Source organism: Colletes gigas, unplaced genomic scaffold (assembly GCF_013123115.1).
Source record: "Colletes gigas isolate AHSC1104 unplaced genomic scaffold, ASM1312311v1 Colletes_gigas_Sc00042, whole genome shotgun sequence".
Classification (NCBI taxonomy): domain Eukaryota; kingdom Metazoa; phylum Arthropoda; class Insecta; order Hymenoptera; family Colletidae; genus Colletes; species Colletes gigas.
This window is the reverse complement of record NW_025106671.1, coordinates 863931-885481: the sequence shown is the minus strand read 5'-3', so window position 1 is coordinate 885481 and position 21551 is coordinate 863931. Positions and strand designations below refer to the sequence as shown.

The window sequence follows — 21551 nt, the reverse complement described above, 5'->3', positions numbered from 1 at the left end:
TAAAAAAATTGCTTATAGCTAGAGGGGTCAATTACAATTATTTTTGGTCATTACACATACCCTCGAAATTCTACCCACTTTCGAGAAAAAAATTCCTAACCTAAAATATAATGTCTGGCCAAAAATTTGTGATTATATTTCTCGTTTTTATCACTTCATATTTAGATATGGAACATTTTAGAAGCCAAAATAAGACGAAAAAGTTGATTGCATGGGAGCATGAGAGACTCTATCTACAAGGGGATTCACCTCCCTAAATTCAGAAATTAATTAATAATCATATAATTTCCAAGTCGTAATTACATTCTTAGATGCTTTCCTTTCAATGTGGTTTAATTTTAACTGTGAAAACTTCAAGGAAAGCCACTCTGCCGTGAAAGCTCATTCAAACTGGGAAAAGCAATCTACAAATAACATTCAGATTTAGCCAAACAGGGACGCCTCGCGCGTCGATAAAGCGGCCTCCATTGTCTCAGAAAGAGAAAAGCTAAGTTAAGATGGTAATACGGTTATTCAAACTGCCAATCATCGGATACCATCGTGGAATATTGAATGCTCAACAGTGGGGCCACCTACAGCCAAGAAAATTGTTTATCAGACCACAGCTACGTGAATTAAAATTCAAAGAGCTCAACGTTCCTCGGGGATTCCGGGGATGATGGGGTTCACGTATAAAAAGCCACGTGGAAAGTGTGGAACGCGCATTCTTCCGCCGTTTTCAGATCCACCACCATACAGGTGACCAGCTCTGCTCGTTCCTCCTTAAAAAACAGTAATTCTTTACTTTCGATAATTGATTTCTTACACCATGTTGTTTTAAGGTTATGGTCTGGACTGAGAATTGAAACTAATTTCCTCCATTTTAGAATGCTCCTGTACTTTCATTAGCCTGATGGTGCTTCGGGGGATTCCCATCAAACTTTCTAATTGACAAACGCTGTTAACGACAACTTTTCGTTTATGTTTCAGATATGAACTTAACCTTTGCTCTGCTTTGCACGATGACGGTTATCTGGTTATTCTGCGCCAATTGCGAGGCGGCTCCAGAACTCATTAGCAATGTGTATCGAAAGTTCCGTAGCCACCCTTTGCTACGGGGGTAATTATGAAATTTAATTGATTTACTACATGTTCAGTGAACCATTTTCCTTCCAAAAATGTGTGATCATGTGTACATCACTAATTTCCAAACATTTTCTAAAAATTTTCCCTAAAAAGTTATTTTTTATGATTATAAACAATTTGCAACAACTGCCATGCATGATAATTAACATTCTGAGACTTAAAATACTTTTTGCTGTTTTTACCTTGTTTACTATTATAATTATAAAATTCATTTTCTAAAAACAATTTGAACACTCCTGTTTAAGTAAAAGCCCCTTCACAATTGATCTTCCATTATAATTATAATTAAAATATCTTTTCATGATTATAAAGAATTTGCAACAACTACCATGCATCATAATTAACATTCTAATGACTTAAAATGCTTTTTACTTTTTCCCCCAGATCTCATAGTTATTTTTCTTTTACAGGTACACCGTGGAAAGTTCCCTAGACGAGGACAACGATTTCGTGGATCTGAATAAACGACAACAATTCGACGATTATGGTCACATGAGATTCGGTAAACGGGAACAATTCGACGATTATGGTCACATGCGGTTTGGCAGGCGCCACGAATAAGCAGTATGCACGCTGATGGATCGTAGATGCAATTGTGCAGTGGCATTTCACTGTCGTTGCTGCACGAGTCACGTTTTATTTAGACTCTAGGCAAAGTAATACATTGCAAATATGTGTTTCGTTACTTTTGTTTCTCTTTTCACGTTCCACTCGACACCGTTGGTGAAAAATGAAAATTAACCTGTTACTTGCGTCGTGGTGTTTATAATTTATTCTTAAAATGTGTTTTAAGTACATTAATTACTTTCTGTGTGCTCCTCTTAATTTTCGATTTTATAAAATGTAATGCGACGAATAAATAAATGGAATATTTCGACTTTAATTGTACAATTTATTGCTCATTTGAGTTGTCAAAGTTTTATAAAATGAATGTAACAAATATAATGGAATATACATAACAGTATAGAAAATTGTTACTGTTAGAATTAAAGAAAATAAACTTGTTCAATATCTGTTTATTAATTTAGAAAAATAAAAGAAAGGTAACAAACAAAAAACTGTGACAACTCGAAGCACATTTTACCATCCTCGTGGGCACACACACCCCCTCAAAGCTCGACACCCGAAAAACATAAGAAAGGGGACACACAGCGATGTAGCCAACCACACGAAACAAAAATAACTTTTACTACATATTTTTAACAGTTACAATTATTATTAACACATTACCGACCGATAGCCTATTAATCGACTGTTTTACCGACCGATAGCCTATTAATCGACTGTTTTACCGGCTAACGCTTACCGACTGATAGCCTATTAATCAACTGTTTTATCGGTCGGCGTTTACCGACCGATAGCCGATTAATCAACCGCTACCGGTCGGTAAAGTGTTAAGGTATTGGGGGTCGTCAAATGAGAATTGTTTGACTGTTCCTTGCATAATTTTACTTTTATTCCCATTTCAAATCTACAAAATTCAAAAGTGTACATATAAATATAGCAACATTTCACCCAGACTAAACAAATTGTTCTTTTATAAGTATTGCAATCATTTATCGAGTTTAGCAATTACAAGTTGCGTCTAATTTCTCTTCAATGGCGGAAGAGCCCTTAAATTGGGGTGTTTCTTGAAGAATCTCGTTCGATTTGTAACGTCTGGACTTTATGTCAGCTATTTTTTCGTGAAGCTCCATGTTGTCGTCTAGAAAAGTATGCGTGCTATCTCGATTTTCCAACTGCTCGAGAGTATAACCTATAGTTCGTCGATTTAGGAGCCAAGGTTCAGGTGGTGGTGGGGGTGGCGGAGGTCTTCGTTTTAAGGGATGAGGCAGTCTGTAATGGAGTTCCATCGTCGTTCTATAATCCATACAACGAGCCTCTTCGGGGTCATACAACGCATCAATTAGGGTTGGCACTGTTCTATCCACTGACCTATGTAACATCAAATTTTTATTTTTCATTGTCATCGCCATTTTGTTATTATTAGACTGAGGAATTTTTGTGTAAACTTTATTAATAGGATTAATAAAATTGGAGCTTTCCAAAGGGTAGTCCCCGTAGTGTTGTTTTTGTTAGTTGTATGTCTGGTGATTTTAGTGTGAAGTAGGCTTAATGTTGGCAGCACTGGCTCGTGAGGGGATTTGCGTTTTCCTTGTTTCGTGAGAGTTGTGTGCAAAAGAGAATTATGTTACCAATTCATTATTATCTAAAACAACACTGGATTACTTATAATTGATCTCATTCCTTTTACAGTCCTAACCTCTAAACAATTCTCATCTTACTTCAAGAATTTCTTATACAGGGTGTTAGACCATCCCTGGGAAAAATTTTAATGGGGGATTCTAGAGGCCAAAATAAGACGAAAATCAAGAATAATAATTTTTCAATTAAGGCTTCGTTAAATAGTTATTAACGTTTAAAGTTGCGCTTGTAAGACGGGAACCGTGCACGCTGCACAATTTAACTTTAAACGTTAATAAATTTTTAACGAAGCCTCCATCAACAAATTGGTATTCTTGATTTTCGTCTTATTTTGGCCTCTAGAATCCCCCATTAAAATTTTTCCCAGGGTTGGCCTAACACCCTGTATAAGATACAACAAGCAAATAGAAAGTTGGAAAATCTCCCATCCTTAACACTTGTAAACTCTTGAATAATAACTAGTGGACTATTTTTACGCAAATTTGTATTTTTATTAATAGAATTAATGGAATTGGAGCTAGAGGGTTGTCTCAATCTCCAAATATAATAATTCTCATCTTTAAAAATTTCTTATACAGGGTGTTGGGTCTCCCCTGGGAAAAATTTTGATGGGGGATTCTAGAGGCCAAAATAAGACGAAAATCAAGAATAATAATTTTTCAATTAAGGCTTCGTTAAATAGTTATTAACGTTTAAAGTTGCGCTTGTGAGACGGGAACCGTGCGCGCTGCACAATTTAACTTTAAACGTTAATAACTTTTTAACGAAGCCTCTATCAACAAATTGGTATTCTTGATTTTCGTCTTATTTTGGCCTCTAAAATCCCCCATTAAAATTTTTCCCAGGGTTGGCCTAACACCCTGTATAAGATACAACAAGCAAATAGAAAGTTGGAAAATCTCCCATCTTTAACACTTGTAAACTCTTGAATAATAATTAGTGGACTATCTTTATGCAAATTCTTATTTTTATTAATAGAATTAATGGAATTGGAGGTAGAGTTTCTTATCTGAAATTCACCTTCTCGAAAAAATTGGTATCATTCATCTAATCGTGAATAAAAAAATCTCTTCTGTTTTGTTTAAAACTTACACTAGAAATATTCTACGTAGACGTAGACATGTAATAAAATACTTACACTTTCGATGCAAGAGATTTAATATTGAGCAAGGTACGTTGCGGGTAAACTGGTTCGTACAAATGCTTCATTTCTATCTGGGATAGCATGGCTTGCGTTTCTGTGACTCCCGTGCAAGCATCTTCCGAGCCCAGTCTATTATACGACGACAGACTGAGATTCCCTTTCGGTGGAAATATATTTTTATTGTCTCTGGGCTCCGCTAATGTACGCATTTGCCTGCAGGAAATAATTTTAATATTTATTTGCAGTTAAATTTTTTGAGGTTATTTTGCTTATTTATTATTGAAATAAATCGTCGAGGTTTCCTAATTCTTGCACACTGAACCAGTCACGATAGAAACAGTTTCAACAACCACTGGTGGCTTATGTGAGTTGCTACGGAAAACAGGGGTTGCGTTTCACCCTCATTCAGCTTGATTTTAAACGGGGGAAACTTTTTCAATAGTTCGTAGTAAACAGTTCGGTGTTTTAAGAAACAAATGATATTTCTTATGCAGGACATTATAATTTTTATAATAATTGTTTAATATTACATTTACTATATTTACGTAATATTACTAGTATTAGTAATATTATTTTGAACTTAACACATTGATATTTTAAAAGTTTTAATGCAAATATAATTAGGGGGCGTTTTAAAAAATATAGTATGCATTAATAATCGTCCTATTCAATAAGTATGTGCCATTTACCATTCATGAATTTTCACTTTGTCGTTGTATGTAGTAGGAACGTGAAAAACGATTGGCTCTAAATCCCTAGCTTTATCTTCACAGGATGGAAAGATGGTCTGCAATATAAATGATAATATAAACGTGTAATAATTTTGTCCCCATATATTTTAAAAATAATTTTACGTAAACATTTTTCGCTGTTATTCATACTGATGTTGATCTTACACTTATAGCTGGTTTTCCTTTCGTTAACATTTTGCTGCTTTGCAATGTCAATTCGAAAGAATTTGACAACAGTCTGTACCATTAATCGTGAATCACGCAAAGAGATCTAAAGACGGAATAAATCCTGAATGTAACATCGAACATTATCGATAGTGTAATGCAGAAAATTTCTATCGGTTGCGATATGAAGCCCTGGGTGCACCGAGGACGCCCCATTCCACTTTCTCACGCTATGACACATCACGTGTACGTGAGTTCGTAGAGTTTCGTATAGTCGACAGACACAAAGAGAAAGGTTCACATTTGCTTTCTCCCTCTTGCAAAAATGAAATCCGACGCCAAAGTTTGTCGTGGAATAGTTCATTACCTTCAACGCTAGATGGCGCTTATTTATCGACCTTGTGGCGACAGGTGCGTTTTCTGTCGCGAGGTTGACCTCTACTTTACCGATTAAAGGGTAGTTTATTTAAACAGTTATAAGAATAAACTCAGAGTTCTCCAGATATTCAAAAGAGTCATACATATGTTCTAATTTATTACGGCTACAAGGTCGGTAAATAAGCGCCATCTAGCGTTGAAGATGACGAACTACTCCACGACAAACTTGGGCGTTTTGCCGTGTACCACCAATGGGTCACACTTTCTTCACCTTAAACACAGGGAGCATCACGGCAAACTAAACGCATATTTTGGTATGCAAGAATGCAGTCACTCAGAGGTGCCAGGAAAAGCATCGACGGTGCCCTACGCACGCATGCCAGATCACGCGTACGTATGCTCGTGGAGTTTCGGCAAGTCGACAAAGGCAAACTGACGCATGCCCTCTTTCTCGATTCTCCGAAGCTGCCCGAAGTAATTTCGGACCATCTCGTGGGAGTCGAGAGAGGAAGGCTCACATTTGCCTTCTCGTTCTTGAACAACTGACATTCGACCTCACGTCAACGGCATACGCTTCCAAGTCTCGACTGCCCAGGTATTTTATACTTTACTATAACCCTTTTTACCTGAAGTATAAGGTAATAAGTACGATGTATAAGGTACGACTACATGTACTTTTGAATTTTCCTACAGTCCTCCGCCGGCCTCTACTGACTGCTGCTGACCATTCCCCATACTTCTGACAACGTATAGCGATTACTATGTATTACTGCTTGCTCCTGCTGGTCTCTACATGCCTCTACATGCCCCTACATGCCCCTACATGCCTCTACATGCCTCTGCTGGCCTCTGCTGGCCCCTACTGACCGCTGATGACCACTCCTCATACTTCCGACAACGTATAACGATTACTATGTGTTATTGCTTGCTCCTGCTGGTCTCCACATGCCTCTACATGCCTCTCCATGCCTCTGCTGGCCTATGCTGGCCTCTGCTGGCCTCTGCCTGCCTCCAGTCACCTCTGCTGATCGCTGCTGGCCACTCCTAATACTTCTGACAACGTATAACGATTACTATGTGTTACTGCTTGCTCCTGCTGGTCTCCACATGCCTCTACATGCCTCTACATGCCTCTGCTTTCCTTTGCTGGCCTCTGCTGGCCCCTACTGACCGCTGCTGACCACTCCTCATACTTCCGACAACGTATAACGATTACTATGTGTTACTGCTTGCTCCTGCTGGTCTCTACATGCCCCTACATGCCCCTACATGCCACTACATGCCTCTGCTGGCCTCTGCTGGCCCCTACTGACCGCTGCTGACCACTCCTCATACTTCCGACAACGTATAACGATTACTATGTGTTACTGCTTGCTCCTGCTGGTCTCTACATGCCTCTACATGCCACTGCTGCCCCCTGCTGGCCCCTACTGACCCCTGCTGACCCTTGCTGACCACTGCTGACCCTTGTTAACAACTTCTCCAATGATATATATGTATTAAAACATTGTATAATGTAAATCTATGACAATAAATGATATAATTACAAAGAATTCTATGTGTTCTCATCATTTTTTACCTTTCCTTCCCTCTCCAAGTCATTACCTTAGTTATAAGACTCCCTGCAACTCCCCGGTTTCCCTGAACCCACTAGGAAGTCCTGAAACCTAGAACTTTGCTAAAAATTCAGAGTTTCCAAGAATTTTCGGCGTTTCCAAGAAATTCCAGGACTTCCCAGCTGTTTCAGGACTTTCCAGCTGTTTCAGGACTTCCCAAACGTTGTTTCAGGGCTTTCCAGCTGTTTCAGGACTTCCCAAAGTTGTTTCAGGGCTTTACAAAAGTTGTTTCAGGACTTTCCAGCTGTTTCAGGGCTTCCCAAAGGTTGTTTCAGGCTTTCCAGCTGTTTCAGGACTTTCCAAAAGTTGTTCCAGGACTTTCCAAACGTTGTTTCAGGACTTTCCAGCTGTTTCAGGACTTCCCAAAGTTGTTTCAGGGCTTTACAAAAGTTGTTTCAGGACTTTCCAGCTGTTTCAGGACTTCCCAAAGGTTGTTTCAGGCTTTCCAGCTGTTTCAGGACTTTCCAATTGTTTCAGGACTTTTTGGCGAAAAATTTAAACGGGACCCCCCTCAAATCTTTTCGAGGAACTTAGAAATTTTTCGAGCGAATAAATGAATAAGTATCGTTTTATATGGGAAGAGGTGGCAGGTATCTTAATAACTATGGGAATGCTTTGGAGAGGTAAAGAAAGGTGAGAATGACGAGAAGACATAGAATTCTTTGAAATTATAACATTTATTGCCATAGATTTACATTATACAAGGCATTATACATATACATCATATCAGAAGTTATTAACAAAGGTCAGCGTTGGTCAGCAGTGGTCAGCAGGGGGCAGCAGGGGTCAGCAAGGGACAGCAGGGGCATGTAGATGCATGTAGAGGCATGTAGAGACCAGCAGGAGCAAGCAGTAACACATAGTAATCGTTATACGTTGTCGGAAGTATGAGGAGTGGTCAGCAGCGATCAGTAGGGACCAGCAGAGGCCAGCAGAGGCATGTAGAGGCATGTAGGGTCATGTAGGGGCATGTAGAGGCATGTAGAGACCAGCAGGAGAAAGCAGTAACACGTAGTAATTGTTTTACGTTGTCGGAAGTATGAGGAGTGGTCAACAGCGGTCAGTAGGGGCCAGCAGAGGCCAGCAGAGGCATGTAGAGGCATGTAGGGGCATGTAGAGGCATGTAGAGACCAGCAGGAGCAAGCAGTAACACATAGTAATCGTTATACGTTGTCGGAAGTATCAGGAGTGGTCAGCAGCGGTCATCAAAGGCGAGCGGAGGCAGGCAGAGGCCAGCAGACATCAGCAAGGCATGTAAAGACATGTAGAAGTATGTAGAGGCATGTAGAGACCAGCAGGAGAAAGCAGTAACACGTAGTAATCGTTATACCTTGTCAGAAGTATTAGGAGTGGTCAGCAGCGGTCATCAAAGGCGAGCGGAGGCAGGCAGAGGCATGTAGAGGCATGTAGGGGCATGTAGGGGCATGTAGAGGCATGTAGAGACCAGCAGAAGCAAGCAGTAACACATAGTAATCGTTATACGTTGTCGGAAGTATCAGGAGTGGTCAGCAGCGGTCATCAAAGGCGAGCGGAGGCAGGCAGAGGCCAGCAGACATCAGCAGGGACATGTAAAGACATGTAGAAGTATGTAGAGGCATGTAGAGACCAGCAGGAGCAAGCAGTAACACGTAGTAATTGTTATACCTTGTCAGAAGTATTAGGAGTGGTCAGCAGCGGTCATCAAAGGCGAGCGGAGGCAGGCAGAGGCATGTAGAGGCATGTAGGGGCATGTAGGGGCATGTAGAGGCATGTAGAGACCAGCAGAAGCAAGCAGTAACACATAGTAATCGTTATACGTTGTCGGAAGTATCAGGAGTGGTCAGCAGCGGTCATCAAAGGCGAGCGGAGGCAGGCAGAGGCCAGCAGACATCAGCAAGGCATGTAAAGACATGTAGAAGTATGTAGAGGCATGTAGAGACCAGCAGGAGCAAGCAGTAACACGTAGTAATCGTTATACCTTGTCAGAAGTATTAGGAGTGGTCAGCAGCGGTCATCAAAGGCGAGCGGAGGCAGGCAGAGGCATGTAGAGGCATGTAGGGGCATGTAGGGGCATGTAGAGGCATGTAGAGACCAGCAGAAGCAAGCAGTAACACATAGTAATCGTTATACGTTGTCGGAAGTATCAGGAGTGGTCAGCAGCGGTCATCAAAGGCGAGCGGAGGCAGGCAGAGGCCAGCAGACATCAGCAGGGGCATGTAAAGACATGTAGAAGTATGTAGAGGCATGTAGAGACCAGCAGGAGCAAGCAGTAACACGTAGTAATTGTTATACCTTGTCAGAAGTATTAGGAGTGGTCAGCAGCGGTCATCAAAGGCGAGCGGAGGCAGGCAGAGGCATGTAGAGGCATGTAGGGGCATGTAGGGGCATGTAGAGGCATGTAGAGACCAGCAGAAGCAAGCAGTAACACATAGTAATCGTTATACGTTGTCGGAAGTATCAGGAGTGGTCAGCAGCGGTCATCAAAGGCGAGCGGAGGCAGGCAGAGGCCAGCAGACATCAGCAAGGCATGTAAAGACATGTAGAAGTATGTAGAGGCATGTAGAGACCAGCAGGAGCAAGCAGTAACACGTAGTAATTGTTATACCTTGTCAGAAGTATTAGGAGTGGTCAGCAGCGGTCATCAAAGGCGAGCGGAGGCAGGCAGAGGCATGTAGAGGCATGTAGGGGCATGTAGGGGCATGTAGAGGCATGTAGAGACCAGCAGAAGCAAGCAGTAACACATAGTAATCGTTATACGTTGTCGGAAGTATCAGGAGTGGTCAGCAGCGGTCATCAAAGGCGAGCGGAGGCAGGCAGAGGCCAGCAGACATCAGCAAGGCATGTAAAGACATGTAGAAGTATGTAGAGGCATGTAGAGACCAGCAGGAGCAAGCAGTAACACGTAGTAATCGTTATACCTTGTCAGAAGTATTAGGAGTGGTCAGCAGCGGTCATCAAAGGCGAGCGGAGGCAGGCAGAGGCATGTAGAGGCATGTAGGGGCATGTAGGGGCATGTAGAGGCATGTAGAGACCAGCAGAAGCAAGCAGTAACACATAGTAATCGTTATACGTTGTCGGAAGTATCAGGAGTGGTCAGCAGCGGTCATCAAAGGCGAGCGGAGGCAGGCAGAGGCCAGCAGACATCAGCAGGGGCATGTAAAGACATGTAGAAGTATGTAGAGGCATGTAGAGACCAGCAGGAGCAAGCAGTAACACGTAGTAATTGTTATACCTTGTCAGAAGTATTAGGAGTGGTCAGCAGCGGTCATCAAAGGCGAGCGGAGGCAGGCAGAGGCATGTAGAGGCATGTAGGGGCATGTAGGGGCATGTAGAGGCATGTAGAGACCAGCAGAAGCAAGCAGTAACACATAGTAATCGTTATACGTTGTCGGAAGTATCAGGAGTGGTCAGCAGCGGTCATCAAAGGCGAGCGGAGGCAGGCAGAGGCCAGCAGACATCAGCAAGGCATGTAAAGACATGTAGAAGTATGTAGAGGCATGTAGAGACCAGCAGGAGCAAGCAGTAACACGTAGTAATTGTTATACCTTGTCAGAAGTATTAGGAGTGGTCAGCAGCGGTCATCAAAGGCGAGCGGAGGCAGGCAGAGGCATGTAGAGGCATGTAGGGGCATGTAGGGGCATGTAGAGGCATGTAGAGACCAGCAGAAGCAAGCAGTAACACATAGTAATCGTTATACGTTGTCGGAAGTATCAGGAGTGGTCAGCAGCGGTCATCAAAGGCGAGCGGAGGCAGGCAGAGGCCAGCAGACATCAGCAGGGGCATGTAAAGACATGTAGAAGTATGTAGAGGCATGTAGAGACCAGCAGGAGCAAGCAGTAACACGTAGTAATTGTTATACCTTGTCAGAAGTATTAGGAGTGGTCAGCAGCGGTCATCAAAGGCGAGCGGAGGCAGGCAGAGGCCAGCAGACATCAGCAGGGACATGTAAAGACATGTAGAAGTATGTAGAGGCATGTAGAGACCAGCAGGAGCAAGCAGTAACACGTAGTAATTGTTATACCTTGTCAGAAGTATTAGGAGTGGTCAGCAGCGGTCATCAAAGGCGAGCGGAGGCAGGCAGAGGCCAGCAGAGGCCAGCATAGGCCAGCAGAGGCATGGAGAGGCATGAAGAGGCATGTGGAGACCAGCAGGAGCAAGCAATAACACATAGTAATCGTTATACGTTGTCGGAAGTATGAGGAGTGGTCAGCAGCGGTCAGTAGGGGCCAGCAGAGGCCAGCAAAGGAAAGCAGAGGCATGTAGAGGCACGTAGAGGCATGTGGAGACCAGCAGGAGCAAGCAGTAACACATAGTAATCGTTATACGTTGTCAGAAGTATTAGGAGTGGCCAGCAGCGATCAGCAGAGGTGACTGGAGGCAGGCAGAGGCCAGCAGAGGCCAGCATAGGCCAGCAGAGGCATGGAGAGGCATGTAGAGGCATGTGGAGACCAGCAGGAGCAAGCAATAACACATAGTAATCGTTACACGTTGTCGGAAGTATGAGGAGTGGTCAGCAGCGGTCAGTAGGGGCCAGCAGAGGCCAGCAGAGGCATGTAGAGGCATGTAGGGGCATGTAGGGGCATGTAGAGGCATGTAGAGACCAGCAGGAGCAAGCAGTATTACATAGTAATCGCTATACGTTGTCAGAAGTATGGGGAATGGTCAGCAGCAGTCAGTAGAGGCCGGCGGAGGACTGTAGGAAAATTGAAAAGTACATGTACTCGTACCTTATACATCGTGCTTATTACCTTATACTTCAGGTAAAAAGGGTTATAGTAAAGTATAAAATACCTGGGCAGTCGAGACTTGGAATCGTATGCCGTTGACGTGAGGTCGAATGTCAGTTGTTCAAGAACGAGAAGGCAAATGTGAGCCTTCCTCTCTCGACTCCCACGAGATGGTCCGAAATTACTTCGGGCAGCTTCGGAGAATCGAGAAAGAGGTCATGCGTCAGTTTGCCTTTGTCGACTTTCCGAAACTCCACGAGCTCACGTACGCGTATCTGGCATGTGTGCGTGTGCACCCGGCGGTGCTTTTCTGGCATCTCTGCAGTCACTTATGTAGACACTACTGTAGTTATTATTATAAGCTTTGCTGACAACTTCTGACATGATATAATATAATACAATATACTTATATGTATTAAAACTTTGTATAATGCAAATCTATGGCAATAAATGATATAATTTCAAAGAATTCTATGTGTTCTCATCATTTCTTATCTTTCTTTTCCTCTCCAAATCATTGCCTTAGTTTTAAGAGACATGCCACCTCTATGCAAGGCCGCCAGCAATTTGAAAATATTCTGGGCACTTTGGAAATCCAGGTGGCCTTGACTCAATTTCAAAAGAGAGCACGTGTCAGTTTATCTTTATCGACTCTTCGAAACTCCATGAGCTCACGTACACGTGATCTGGCATAGTGTGAGAAAGTGGAATGGGGCGTCCCCGGTGCACCCGTGGCTTCATATGGTGTATCTGATTTCCATTTATATCGACTCCTTGACTACTTCAAGCATCTATAACCTCACGTCATCGACCGATTTCTTAATTACAATTGATATAACAGATTTACAAAAATAAAAATGATGAATGCTTCGTTGAAAGAAGCTATATTAAAGAAATGTAGGAAAATGGTTGTTCCTATGGAACCGTATTACGAAGAAGAGGAGGGGGAAGATAGTGAGGAAATGTTGGATAAGTTTGAAGGTACCGAGGAAGAATTAATATTTCCACCTATTCTCGCGGATGAACGTCGTGAATATAGTACTAAGGAAGAGTTTATTTATCTGCTTTATAACGACATGCTGAAATATTTTATAAAAAAGTAATCACTCTGTTCCACTTTGAATTAATTATTCGATACTATAATAAACCAAAGGACCATAATTTTATTTAAAATAGATGGGATGGAAAATTTGTAACAGAAAAATCCAGGAAGAAATTCGACGCTGATTCTGGCGAAGAGTCTGACGAAGACGAAGACGAAGACGAGGGCGCCGAAGAAATTCAAGATGGCGACCGTACGAATAAACTGGGAAGAATTAAGAGTGAATCTAGAACAGGTTTCGATCTGCCATGGAAGTTAACATTGCCGGATGAGTTTGCAAACATAACATTTATTAATAATAATACATACCATGGTTACATTAGTAGGAAAATGATGGAAGGCAAGGGCCTCTACAGATGGTCGAATGGCGCTCAATACAAAGTAATTTCTTTCTTCAGTTTTCAATTTTCAATATTTTGCAAACTTTTTTTAGTTCACTTTAGATTGTATTGTGGAGAGATAAAATAAACTGAATATTTTCATTTGATACCATTTTTTTATTTGCTTTTATTCTCGCATTCCTCCACCTCATCAGGGGATTCCCTCAATGGGGTTTGACCAACCCTGTGAAGAATTGTAATGGGGGATTCCCTCAATAGGGATTGACCAACTCTGGGAAAAATTTTAATGGTGGATTCCCTCAATAGAGATTGCACCATCTCTGGGAAAAATTTTAATGGGGGATTCCCTCAATAGAGAATCACAACACCTGAGAAAAATTTTAATGGGGGATTCCCTCAACAAGGATTGACCACCCCTGGGGAAAATTTTAATGGGGGATTCCCTCAATAGGGATTGACCAATCCTGGGAAAAATTTTAATGGGGGATTCCCTCAATAGGGATTAACCACCCCTGGGACAAACTTTAATGGGGGATTCCCTCAATAGGGATTCACCACACCTGAGAAAAATTTTAATGGGGGATTCCTTCAATAGAGATTGGACCACCCCTGGGAAAAATTCTAATGGGGGATTCCCCCAATATGGATTAACCACTTCTGGGAAAAATTTGAATGGGGGATTCCCTCATTGGGGTTTGACCAACCCTAGGAAGAATTTGAATGGGGGATTCCCTCAATAGGGATTGACCACTCCAGGGTCAAATTTTAATGGGGGATACCCTCAATAGAGATTGACCACCCCTGGGAAAAATTCTAATGGGGGATTCCCTCAATAGGGATTGACCACCCCTGGGAAAAATTTTAATGGAGGATTCTAGAGCCCAAAATAAGACGAAAATCAAGAATACCAATTTGTTGATGGAGGCTTCGTTAAAAAGTTATTAACAATTGCACCTGTTATAGGCAACTTGCATAGGGCGCAACTGTTAATAACTTCTTAACGAAGCCTCGAAATTGGGAAAAATTTCAGAGGCGGATTCTCAAGCCCAAAATAAGACGAAAATGAAGAATAATAATTTTTCAATTAAGGCTTCGTTAAGAAGTTAGCAGTTGCTCCCGTACGCAAGTTGCACATCTACAGACGCAATTGTTAATAACTTCTTAACGAAGCCTTAATTGAAAAATTGTTATTCTTCATTTTCGTCTTATTTTGGGCCCTAGAATCCCCCATTAAAATTTTTCCCAGAGTCGAACACCCTGTATCTTGTTACAGTAATTTCAATATTAGCAATAAGAAATAAAAGTTTAATAATCTTTTGAGGGGGAGTTTGAGCAAAATCTCATGCATGGAAGAGGCTTATTAGAGTGGAATAATAATTGTTGGTACGAGGGCGATTTCTTGAACGGTTATCGCCATGGTGGAGGACTTTTGGTGAATGGAGATAATCGTTTCATGTATACTGGTCAGTGGTACAGAGGTTGCAGACATGGAAAAGGGTAAGAATCAATAAATTTGAGGATCTTTATGCAAATTTGTATTTTTATTAACAAAATTAATTAAATGGGAACTTTACAGAGGGTTGTCTCAATTTCTAAATAGAATAATTCGTATCTTACTATATTCTTGCATGTAAAGTGCATTTTGTTGCTTTTTGAAAATTTACAATTACGAATTTTATACAAATTATAATGCATTTAAGTTACTGTCGTTTCGGTGAAAATGATTCGTACGACGGTGATTGGGTGATGGAGAAAATGTCAGGTGTTGGGTTACGAATTTACTCGAGTGGATCTCGATACGTTGGCCAATGGAAAAATGGACTTCGACATGGCGTTGGAACCATGGTTTGGACCAATGGGGACGTTTATCGCGGAGAGTGGAAATGTGGTGCAATGAATGGGTTTGTATTTAATTATACGACGATTAATCAAAAGATAGTAATTAATATTAACAAAATATTTACAGTTATGGAGAATACATTTGGGGGGGATTTTTTAATAAAACTTTCACTTGGCCTCAAGAGGCTGTTTATATGGGACATTGGCGCCATGGAATGCGCCACGGAAAAGGTAAATTTTTATTTTTATTTCATAATAAAACAATCGTGACGAGATTTTTGTTGCAGGAGAATTAAAATTAAAATCGGTGGGCGGGGCTAAATATTCCGGGTACTGGAAGGATAATAAAAAGCATGGCCATGGAATTATAATTGGTAAACATCGTTTAATTTAATAATAAAACCAGCAACGATTTAAGTACTGAAATTTTTAGACGAACTTAAAAAATTTCTAATTGTACTGAAAAAATTATATTTAGTTAGGGGAGTCAATTACAAGCATTTTTGGTGGATAGACATACCCCAGAAATCCGACCCACTTTCGAGAAAAAAATTCGAGTAGGTGCTGAAATTTTTAGAAGAAATTAAAAAATTTCGAATCATACTAAAAAAATTATATTTAGTTAGAAGGGTCAATTAGAAGTATTTTTGGTCATTAGACATACCCCCGAAATCCTACGCAATTTCGAGAAAAAAATTCTTTACCGAAAGTCTAATGTGAGGCCAGAAAACCCCCTAAAATTAGTCCAATTTTCAAACGGCCATAACTCCTACAATAGTAAAGTTATCTCATTGAAATTTTTTTCTGAGACAGAGCCCATGGATACCTACAAAAAAGTATTAAACAACTTTTCTGTAAAGCGACCAACAAATTAATGAAAAATGATAAACAAACATTGACAGAGGGTAGTCCCCTTTTTTGGCGAAAAAAAAAGATCTCAAATCGTCCTGGAAAAATTATTTTCGATTGCAGGGGTCGAGTACAATCATTTTTGGTGAATAGACATACCCTCGAAATCCTACCCACTTTCGAGAAAAAAATTCGAGAAGGTTTGAACAAAATTAAAAAATTTCAAATCACTATAAAAAAATTATGTTTGGCTACAGGGGTTAATTACAATCATTCTTGGTGAATAGACCTACCTCCGAAATCCTACCCACTTTCCAGAAAAAAATTCAGTACAGGCGGAACTTTAATTTGTTAATAACTTTTTAACGAAGCCTGCATCAACAAATTAGTATTCTTGATTTTCCCAGGGGTTGTCGAACACCCTGTATACTTGCACCAATGATTTATGCAAGTATCGAAATTATTAAAATATTATTAAATATTCGTGACATTTTTCATCCGTAGGAAATAATGGAGAGAAGTTTGAAGCTGACCCCTTATTTTTAAACGACACTTTGGTTTCGTTCGACACCCCCAATAGTACTTTAGAAGATCAATTAGAAACCAAAGACACGAGCACGTGTGTAAAAGAAATCAAATCATTGTAAGTTTTATTGTAAAATTATTTATTTCAAATTAATTCGATTCAACTTTAAATTTTACTCCTTTACAGATTTCTTGATAAGCCAACTAAATTAGAAAAGACTTCGATAACCACCATTTTGAGACCAGAACAGTCGCCATCTTTGTCTTACTATCTGACTCGTTTATTAGACCCAAAACATTTGGAACCACATTTCGTGTCCTCGATTCCATCTGGAAAATGTTACACTTGCGAGAACCAATCTTGTTCCTGTTTGGAACCACCAAATACATCAAAATTTGTTACAGAGACAATTACAAGCGAAGAAAAAACTGTTACAAACAATATAAACGATTTCGAAGCAAACTGGGAGCACGAACAGCGATGGGTATACAATTGCTTAACGTTTCACATGTCACGTTTGCGACAAATTTACAAAGATTACGCCAAATTGTTTGCAACATCACCGCCACAGTGCAATCTCGCGATGAGCAGGCTGTGCTTATGGCAATTATGGCGAGATTGCGGTATCAACAAAAAAGGATTAAGTTTGATCGAGATCGATAATTATATTGGTAAATGTAAATTGCCATTAATCGGATGAATCCTTAAGAAAAATTTTAATAGGAGATTCTAGGGACCAAAATAAGACGAAAATCAAGAATAGTAATTTTTTAATTGAGGCTTCGTTAAAAAGTTATTAACGTTTAAAGTTAAAGTGTGCAGCGCGCACGGTTCCCGTCTCACAGGCGCAACTTTAAACGTTAATAACTTTTTAACGAAGCCTCAATCGACAAATTGGTATTCTTGATTTTCGACTTATTTTGGCCTCTAGAATCCCCCATTAAAATTTTTCCGCGGGTCTTAAAATGATTCTTAAATATTATTTATTGCGAGAGCATTGATAATTCTAGCAAAAAATGAGTCCACGTTTGTAAAGGACCCCCATGATCCGTTCGAAAGGATTGAAATTTGGCAATTTTTACACGCTTTACTGGAAGTCTCTTGGCATTTATATACAAAACACAATGACGTAGAACTCCAAGAAATGAATGGAATACTTGCTGGCGGTTTGCATAGATTATTGAAGAACGATATATATCCTCACGTTGGAAACCATATTGGTACGTCAATAATTTAAACTATATTACAAAAAAAACAATATTACAATTTTTTATTGTGTCGAGAATTTCGGTTAATTTTTAATCTTTTAATAAAACTTTTTGATGATAGGTAGTTTATGTCGTGAATACCAGGATTTATTACCTATGCATTGTGTGTTTAAATTGTATCAGAACGTTGGTTATCCATGTTCTGCGAAAGATCTTCTTCGAGCTACCTGTGTTTTAAAAGGTACACTGATTTGTAATAATATTACAAAAGTTATGAAATCTATGAGAAATATGTTTATTATTCATTTTACACTACGTTCTATAAATGTTTTAAATCATTTTTCCCAGCCACCTCTGATAAAATTTTAATGAGTGATTCTAGAGACCAAAATAAGTCGAAAATGAAGAATAGTAATTTTTCAATTAAGGCTTCGTTTAAAAGTTATTAACGTTTAAAGTCGCGCCTGTGAAACAGCTGCGCGCGCACTACAGGCGTAACTTTAAACGTTAATAACTGTTAAACGAAGCCTTAATTAAAAAATTACTATTCTTCATTTTCGTCTTATTTTGCCCTCTAGAATCAGCTTATAAATTTTTGTCAGATTCCGTAAACCCTGTATAAATAACTATGAAAATAATGTTAAATATTACAATTAATTTGATTACATGATAGACATTGAAACAAGACATACAACTTTAAAGTAGTTTATTGATGAACAATTATGTTTGTACATTTTACAATATGCACGCAGAGTCTGTTTGAGACCTACTTTATATAATAATGGTATTTTTACATTTAAATGTATAACTATTTTAATGATGTATGTAGATACACCAGGTCAACAGCCTTCGTCGAAGAGTGTTGAAAGTGTTGAATATTTTTCGGAGGGAATTAATGCGGTGACGATAGGTGAGAAAGTTAGTTACCTGTTGAAAGTCGACGAGATATTTCCACCATCGCGTGGCGTGGTCGAAATATCAAAAAATTGTGAAAATAATCTGCGTACGTACAATAATTTCACCCTATGTTTCCGTAAATTGTTTAAATTGGTTATATTCCGTAACTAAACAACACATATTACAGTCCACGGATTGATAGTCTTTGAACAATTGGGGGCAGTGAAGATGGTGGAAATCATAACGTTAACATGTCCTGGAATCAAAGATTCAAATATAATTATCAACATGGATTACGAGGTATGTAGAACTTTCTGACTATTAACACTTTACCGACCGATAGCCTATCAATCGACTGTTTTACCGGCTAACGCTTACCGACCGATAGCCGATTAATCAACCGCTACCGGTCGGTAAAGTGTTAAAATACTAAATTAAATTGGAATTTAATTTAATGAATAATTTTTAAAATAATAGTTGAAAATGAAAATTATACAAAACCATACCTCTTTAAATGTTGATTTTTACATATGATTATAGAAGTACAATGCAAATATTTTATCTAAATCAATAATATTTAATCCTCTAGCTGCTATACGCCACCAAAATGGCTTCCCTGTAAACCATTTTGTGTGACGCCACTAGGGGGTTAATAAAATTCACTAAGCAATTAATAACCTAACAATTGAAAGTAGGTAACAACCAATGATTATTTAAAATAATCGTAAAAAATTAACTATTTCCCATCTAGGTAAATACAATGTACATTTACAAAGACTGATTTGTATGTGGTGATTGTAATGTCGGTAAATCTAAAAAAATAGCCTCAAAGATTTACCGGTAATTCGCCTCTTTTTTACCGACAATTATATAAATTAAATGTAATAATAGAGTACGTGTATGCATTTTATATTTTCTTTGCACACGTAAAGAAAATACAATAAAAGATAGTTTAAACAAAAATGCAAACAACGAAAAAATCGTATGCCTATAATTTGCTAATGCATACATGTACATACGTATTTTGTGTTACATAATTTTATATTTCATGTTCAGAATAGTTTTATCTCTTATAATTCTTAATTAGTATTTAATAAACCGTTTTCTTTACAATATTTATTTTTATATTTACAATACCATAAAAACAGTCGGTAAATTATCGGTAAACCGGTTCCGGTCGATAACTTTACCGAATTACCGGTAAATGGGGAACGTCGGTAAATTTACAATCCCTAGTTGCATGTAACATGCGTAATTTACAGTATATAAATAATAATTGTTGCAGCTGACGTTTCTTGAATTTTATGAAATAATACTACAGGCAACGAACCAATTGCTCTCTTCAAGGAAAGAGACTGAAAAAGAAATACAAGGAAGACAAATCACAGTAAAAATGGACAACCTATGAGCTTTCTAACTTAAAATGCACAACTTTAAGGTAATGTTTGTTTAGTAATGTAACTTATTAATACTGAAAACTGGTTTTATTGCTACAACATACTGACGTTGGTCAAATTCTATTTTATGTCCTAAATATTTAGAACAATCGTGATTCTCTTAAATCTACTGAATAATTTCATTTAAAAAAAAAGAAGTTTCGTTAATTGCACAAACGAGAAAAATGTTATTAAATCAAAAGAATTTGAGTATTAAATATTATATTAGAATTACATTGACACGTGTATTTGACTTTGAAACACGAACAAAAAACAAAGGGTACAAACGTAACTTTACAAGGACGATGGGGTAAAATAACTTAAAAAAGGTTCTTCAGTTCCCTCGTCAGAGAATGTTCTTCGATTTTCTGAATGAAAAAAAAATGCATCCGTGAGTGCATCGTTCTATCAGTTTCGTGCACATGGAACCTAACGAATTTGAAATCATATACGATAAACAAATGTTATAGGTCCGTTATTTTACCTCGAAAATATACATTTTAATTTTTTTAATTTTTCAAATAAAAATACTACTACTATGCAGGGTGTTCACAGCTGGGAAAAATTTTAATGGGGGATTCTGGAGATCAAAATAAGACAAAAATCAAGAATAGAAATTTTTTAATTGAGGCTTCGTTAAAAAGTTATTAACGTTTAAAGTTAAAGTGTGCAGCGCGCACGGCTCCCGTCTCACAGGCGCAACTATAAACGTTCATAACTTCTTAACGAAGCCTTAATTGAAAAATTGTTATTCTTCATTTTCGTCTTATTTTGGCCTGTAGAATCCCCCATTAAAATTTTTCCAAGGGTTGACGGGAACACCCTGTAGGGGGAGCACACTGCCTCTCCAAGGGAGAGACAAACTAACATGGCGGTGAAGTAGGATTCGTTTTTTGTGTAATTTGTAATTGAGTAAATAACCCTGAACAAGTTATTTACGTTTTGACAAATTAGCACATTCAAGGTACTTAAAAATCATGAGATACCAAAAACGGAGCTTGCAAGATAAAAATTACAGAAATTAAACAACAAACGTACATGACTGGTGTATTACAGTATGACTCAAACTGGAGCTACTCTCATTTAACAGTTGAAAAAAATGAACTTATCACGTAACAGATATTATTTAATGAACTTGTGTATTTAAAAAATCCAACGATGGGTGTAATTGAACGAAACGTATACAAGTACGTTGAATTTTGCAACAGGTACAGGTAGGAAATTGATTCATCAAACATTTCAAACTTGAGAAAATGCGTGGCGGTCGGCTCTCGTTGCGGCCA

At 39.1% G+C, this 21551-nt stretch overlaps 3 protein-coding genes across 3 annotated transcripts; 2 read left to right on the top strand and 1 right to left on the bottom strand.

Moving 5' to 3' along the window:
* The first annotated feature begins 969 nt into the window (after nt 1-969).
* LOC122402959 lies at nt 970-1686 on the top strand. The gene is made up of 2 exons (XM_043406169.1): nt 970-1099; nt 1536-1686. The coding sequence occupies exons 1-2, from the start codon at nt 972-974 to the stop codon at nt 1684-1686; spliced, it is 279 nt and encodes a 92-aa protein (XP_043262104.1). The 5' UTR covers nt 970-971.
* Nucleotides 1687-2690: 1004 nt separating this feature from the next.
* On the bottom strand, nt 2691-5400 carry LOC122402950. The gene is made up of 4 exons (XM_043406157.1): nt 5371-5400; nt 5164-5261; nt 4469-4687; nt 2691-3060 (listed from the first exon to the last, which is right to left on the bottom strand). The coding sequence occupies exons 1-4, from the start codon at nt 5398-5400 to the stop codon at nt 2691-2693; spliced, it is 717 nt and encodes a 238-aa protein (XP_043262092.1).
* Nucleotides 5401-12976: 7576 nt separating this feature from the next.
* LOC122402949 (radial spoke head 10 homolog B-like) lies at nt 12977-20240 on the top strand. The gene is made up of 13 exons (XM_043406156.1): nt 12977-13169; nt 13247-13553; nt 14835-15010; nt 15214-15414; nt 15480-15583; nt 15640-15726; nt 16706-16844; nt 16914-17398; nt 17738-17947; nt 18057-18176; nt 18765-18938; nt 19020-19132; nt 20118-20240. The coding sequence occupies exons 1-13, from the start codon at nt 12988-12990 to the stop codon at nt 20238-20240; spliced, it is 2421 nt and encodes an 806-aa protein (XP_043262091.1). The 5' UTR covers nt 12977-12987.
* Nucleotides 20241-21551: the final 1311 nt, after the last annotated feature.

Bases quoted from the DNA above. Each gene is read 5' to 3' on its own strand.
- LOC122402959 (XM_043406169.1), top strand. From the start codon at position 972: ATGAACTTAACCTTTGCTCTGCTTTGCACGATGACGGTTATCTGGTTA. The intron at 1,100-1,535 runs GTAATTATGAAA...TTTCTTTTACAG, and splicing joins AGCCACCCTTTGCTACGGGG to GTACACCGTGGAAAGTTCCC.
- LOC122402950 (XM_043406157.1), bottom strand. From the start codon at position 5,400: ATGTTAACGAAAGGAAAACCAGCTATAAGT. The intron at 4,688-5,163 runs GTAAATGGCACA...TATTTCCTGCAG, and splicing joins AAAGTGAAAATTCATGAATG to GCAAATGCGTACATTAGCGG. The intron at 3,061-4,468 runs GTAAGTATTTTA...GATGTTACATAG, and splicing joins AAATCTCTTGCATCGAAAGT to GTCAGTGGATAGAACAGTGC.
- LOC122402949 (XM_043406156.1), top strand. From the start codon at position 12,988: ATGGAACCGTATTACGAAGAAGAGGAGGGGGAAGATAGTGAGGAAATG. The intron at 15,011-15,213 runs GTAAGAATCAAT...AATGCATTTAAG, and splicing joins GGTTGCAGACATGGAAAAGG to TTACTGTCGTTTCGGTGAAA. The intron at 16,845-16,913 runs GTAAGTTTTATT...ACTCCTTTACAG, and splicing joins GTAAAAGAAATCAAATCATT to ATTTCTTGATAAGCCAACTA.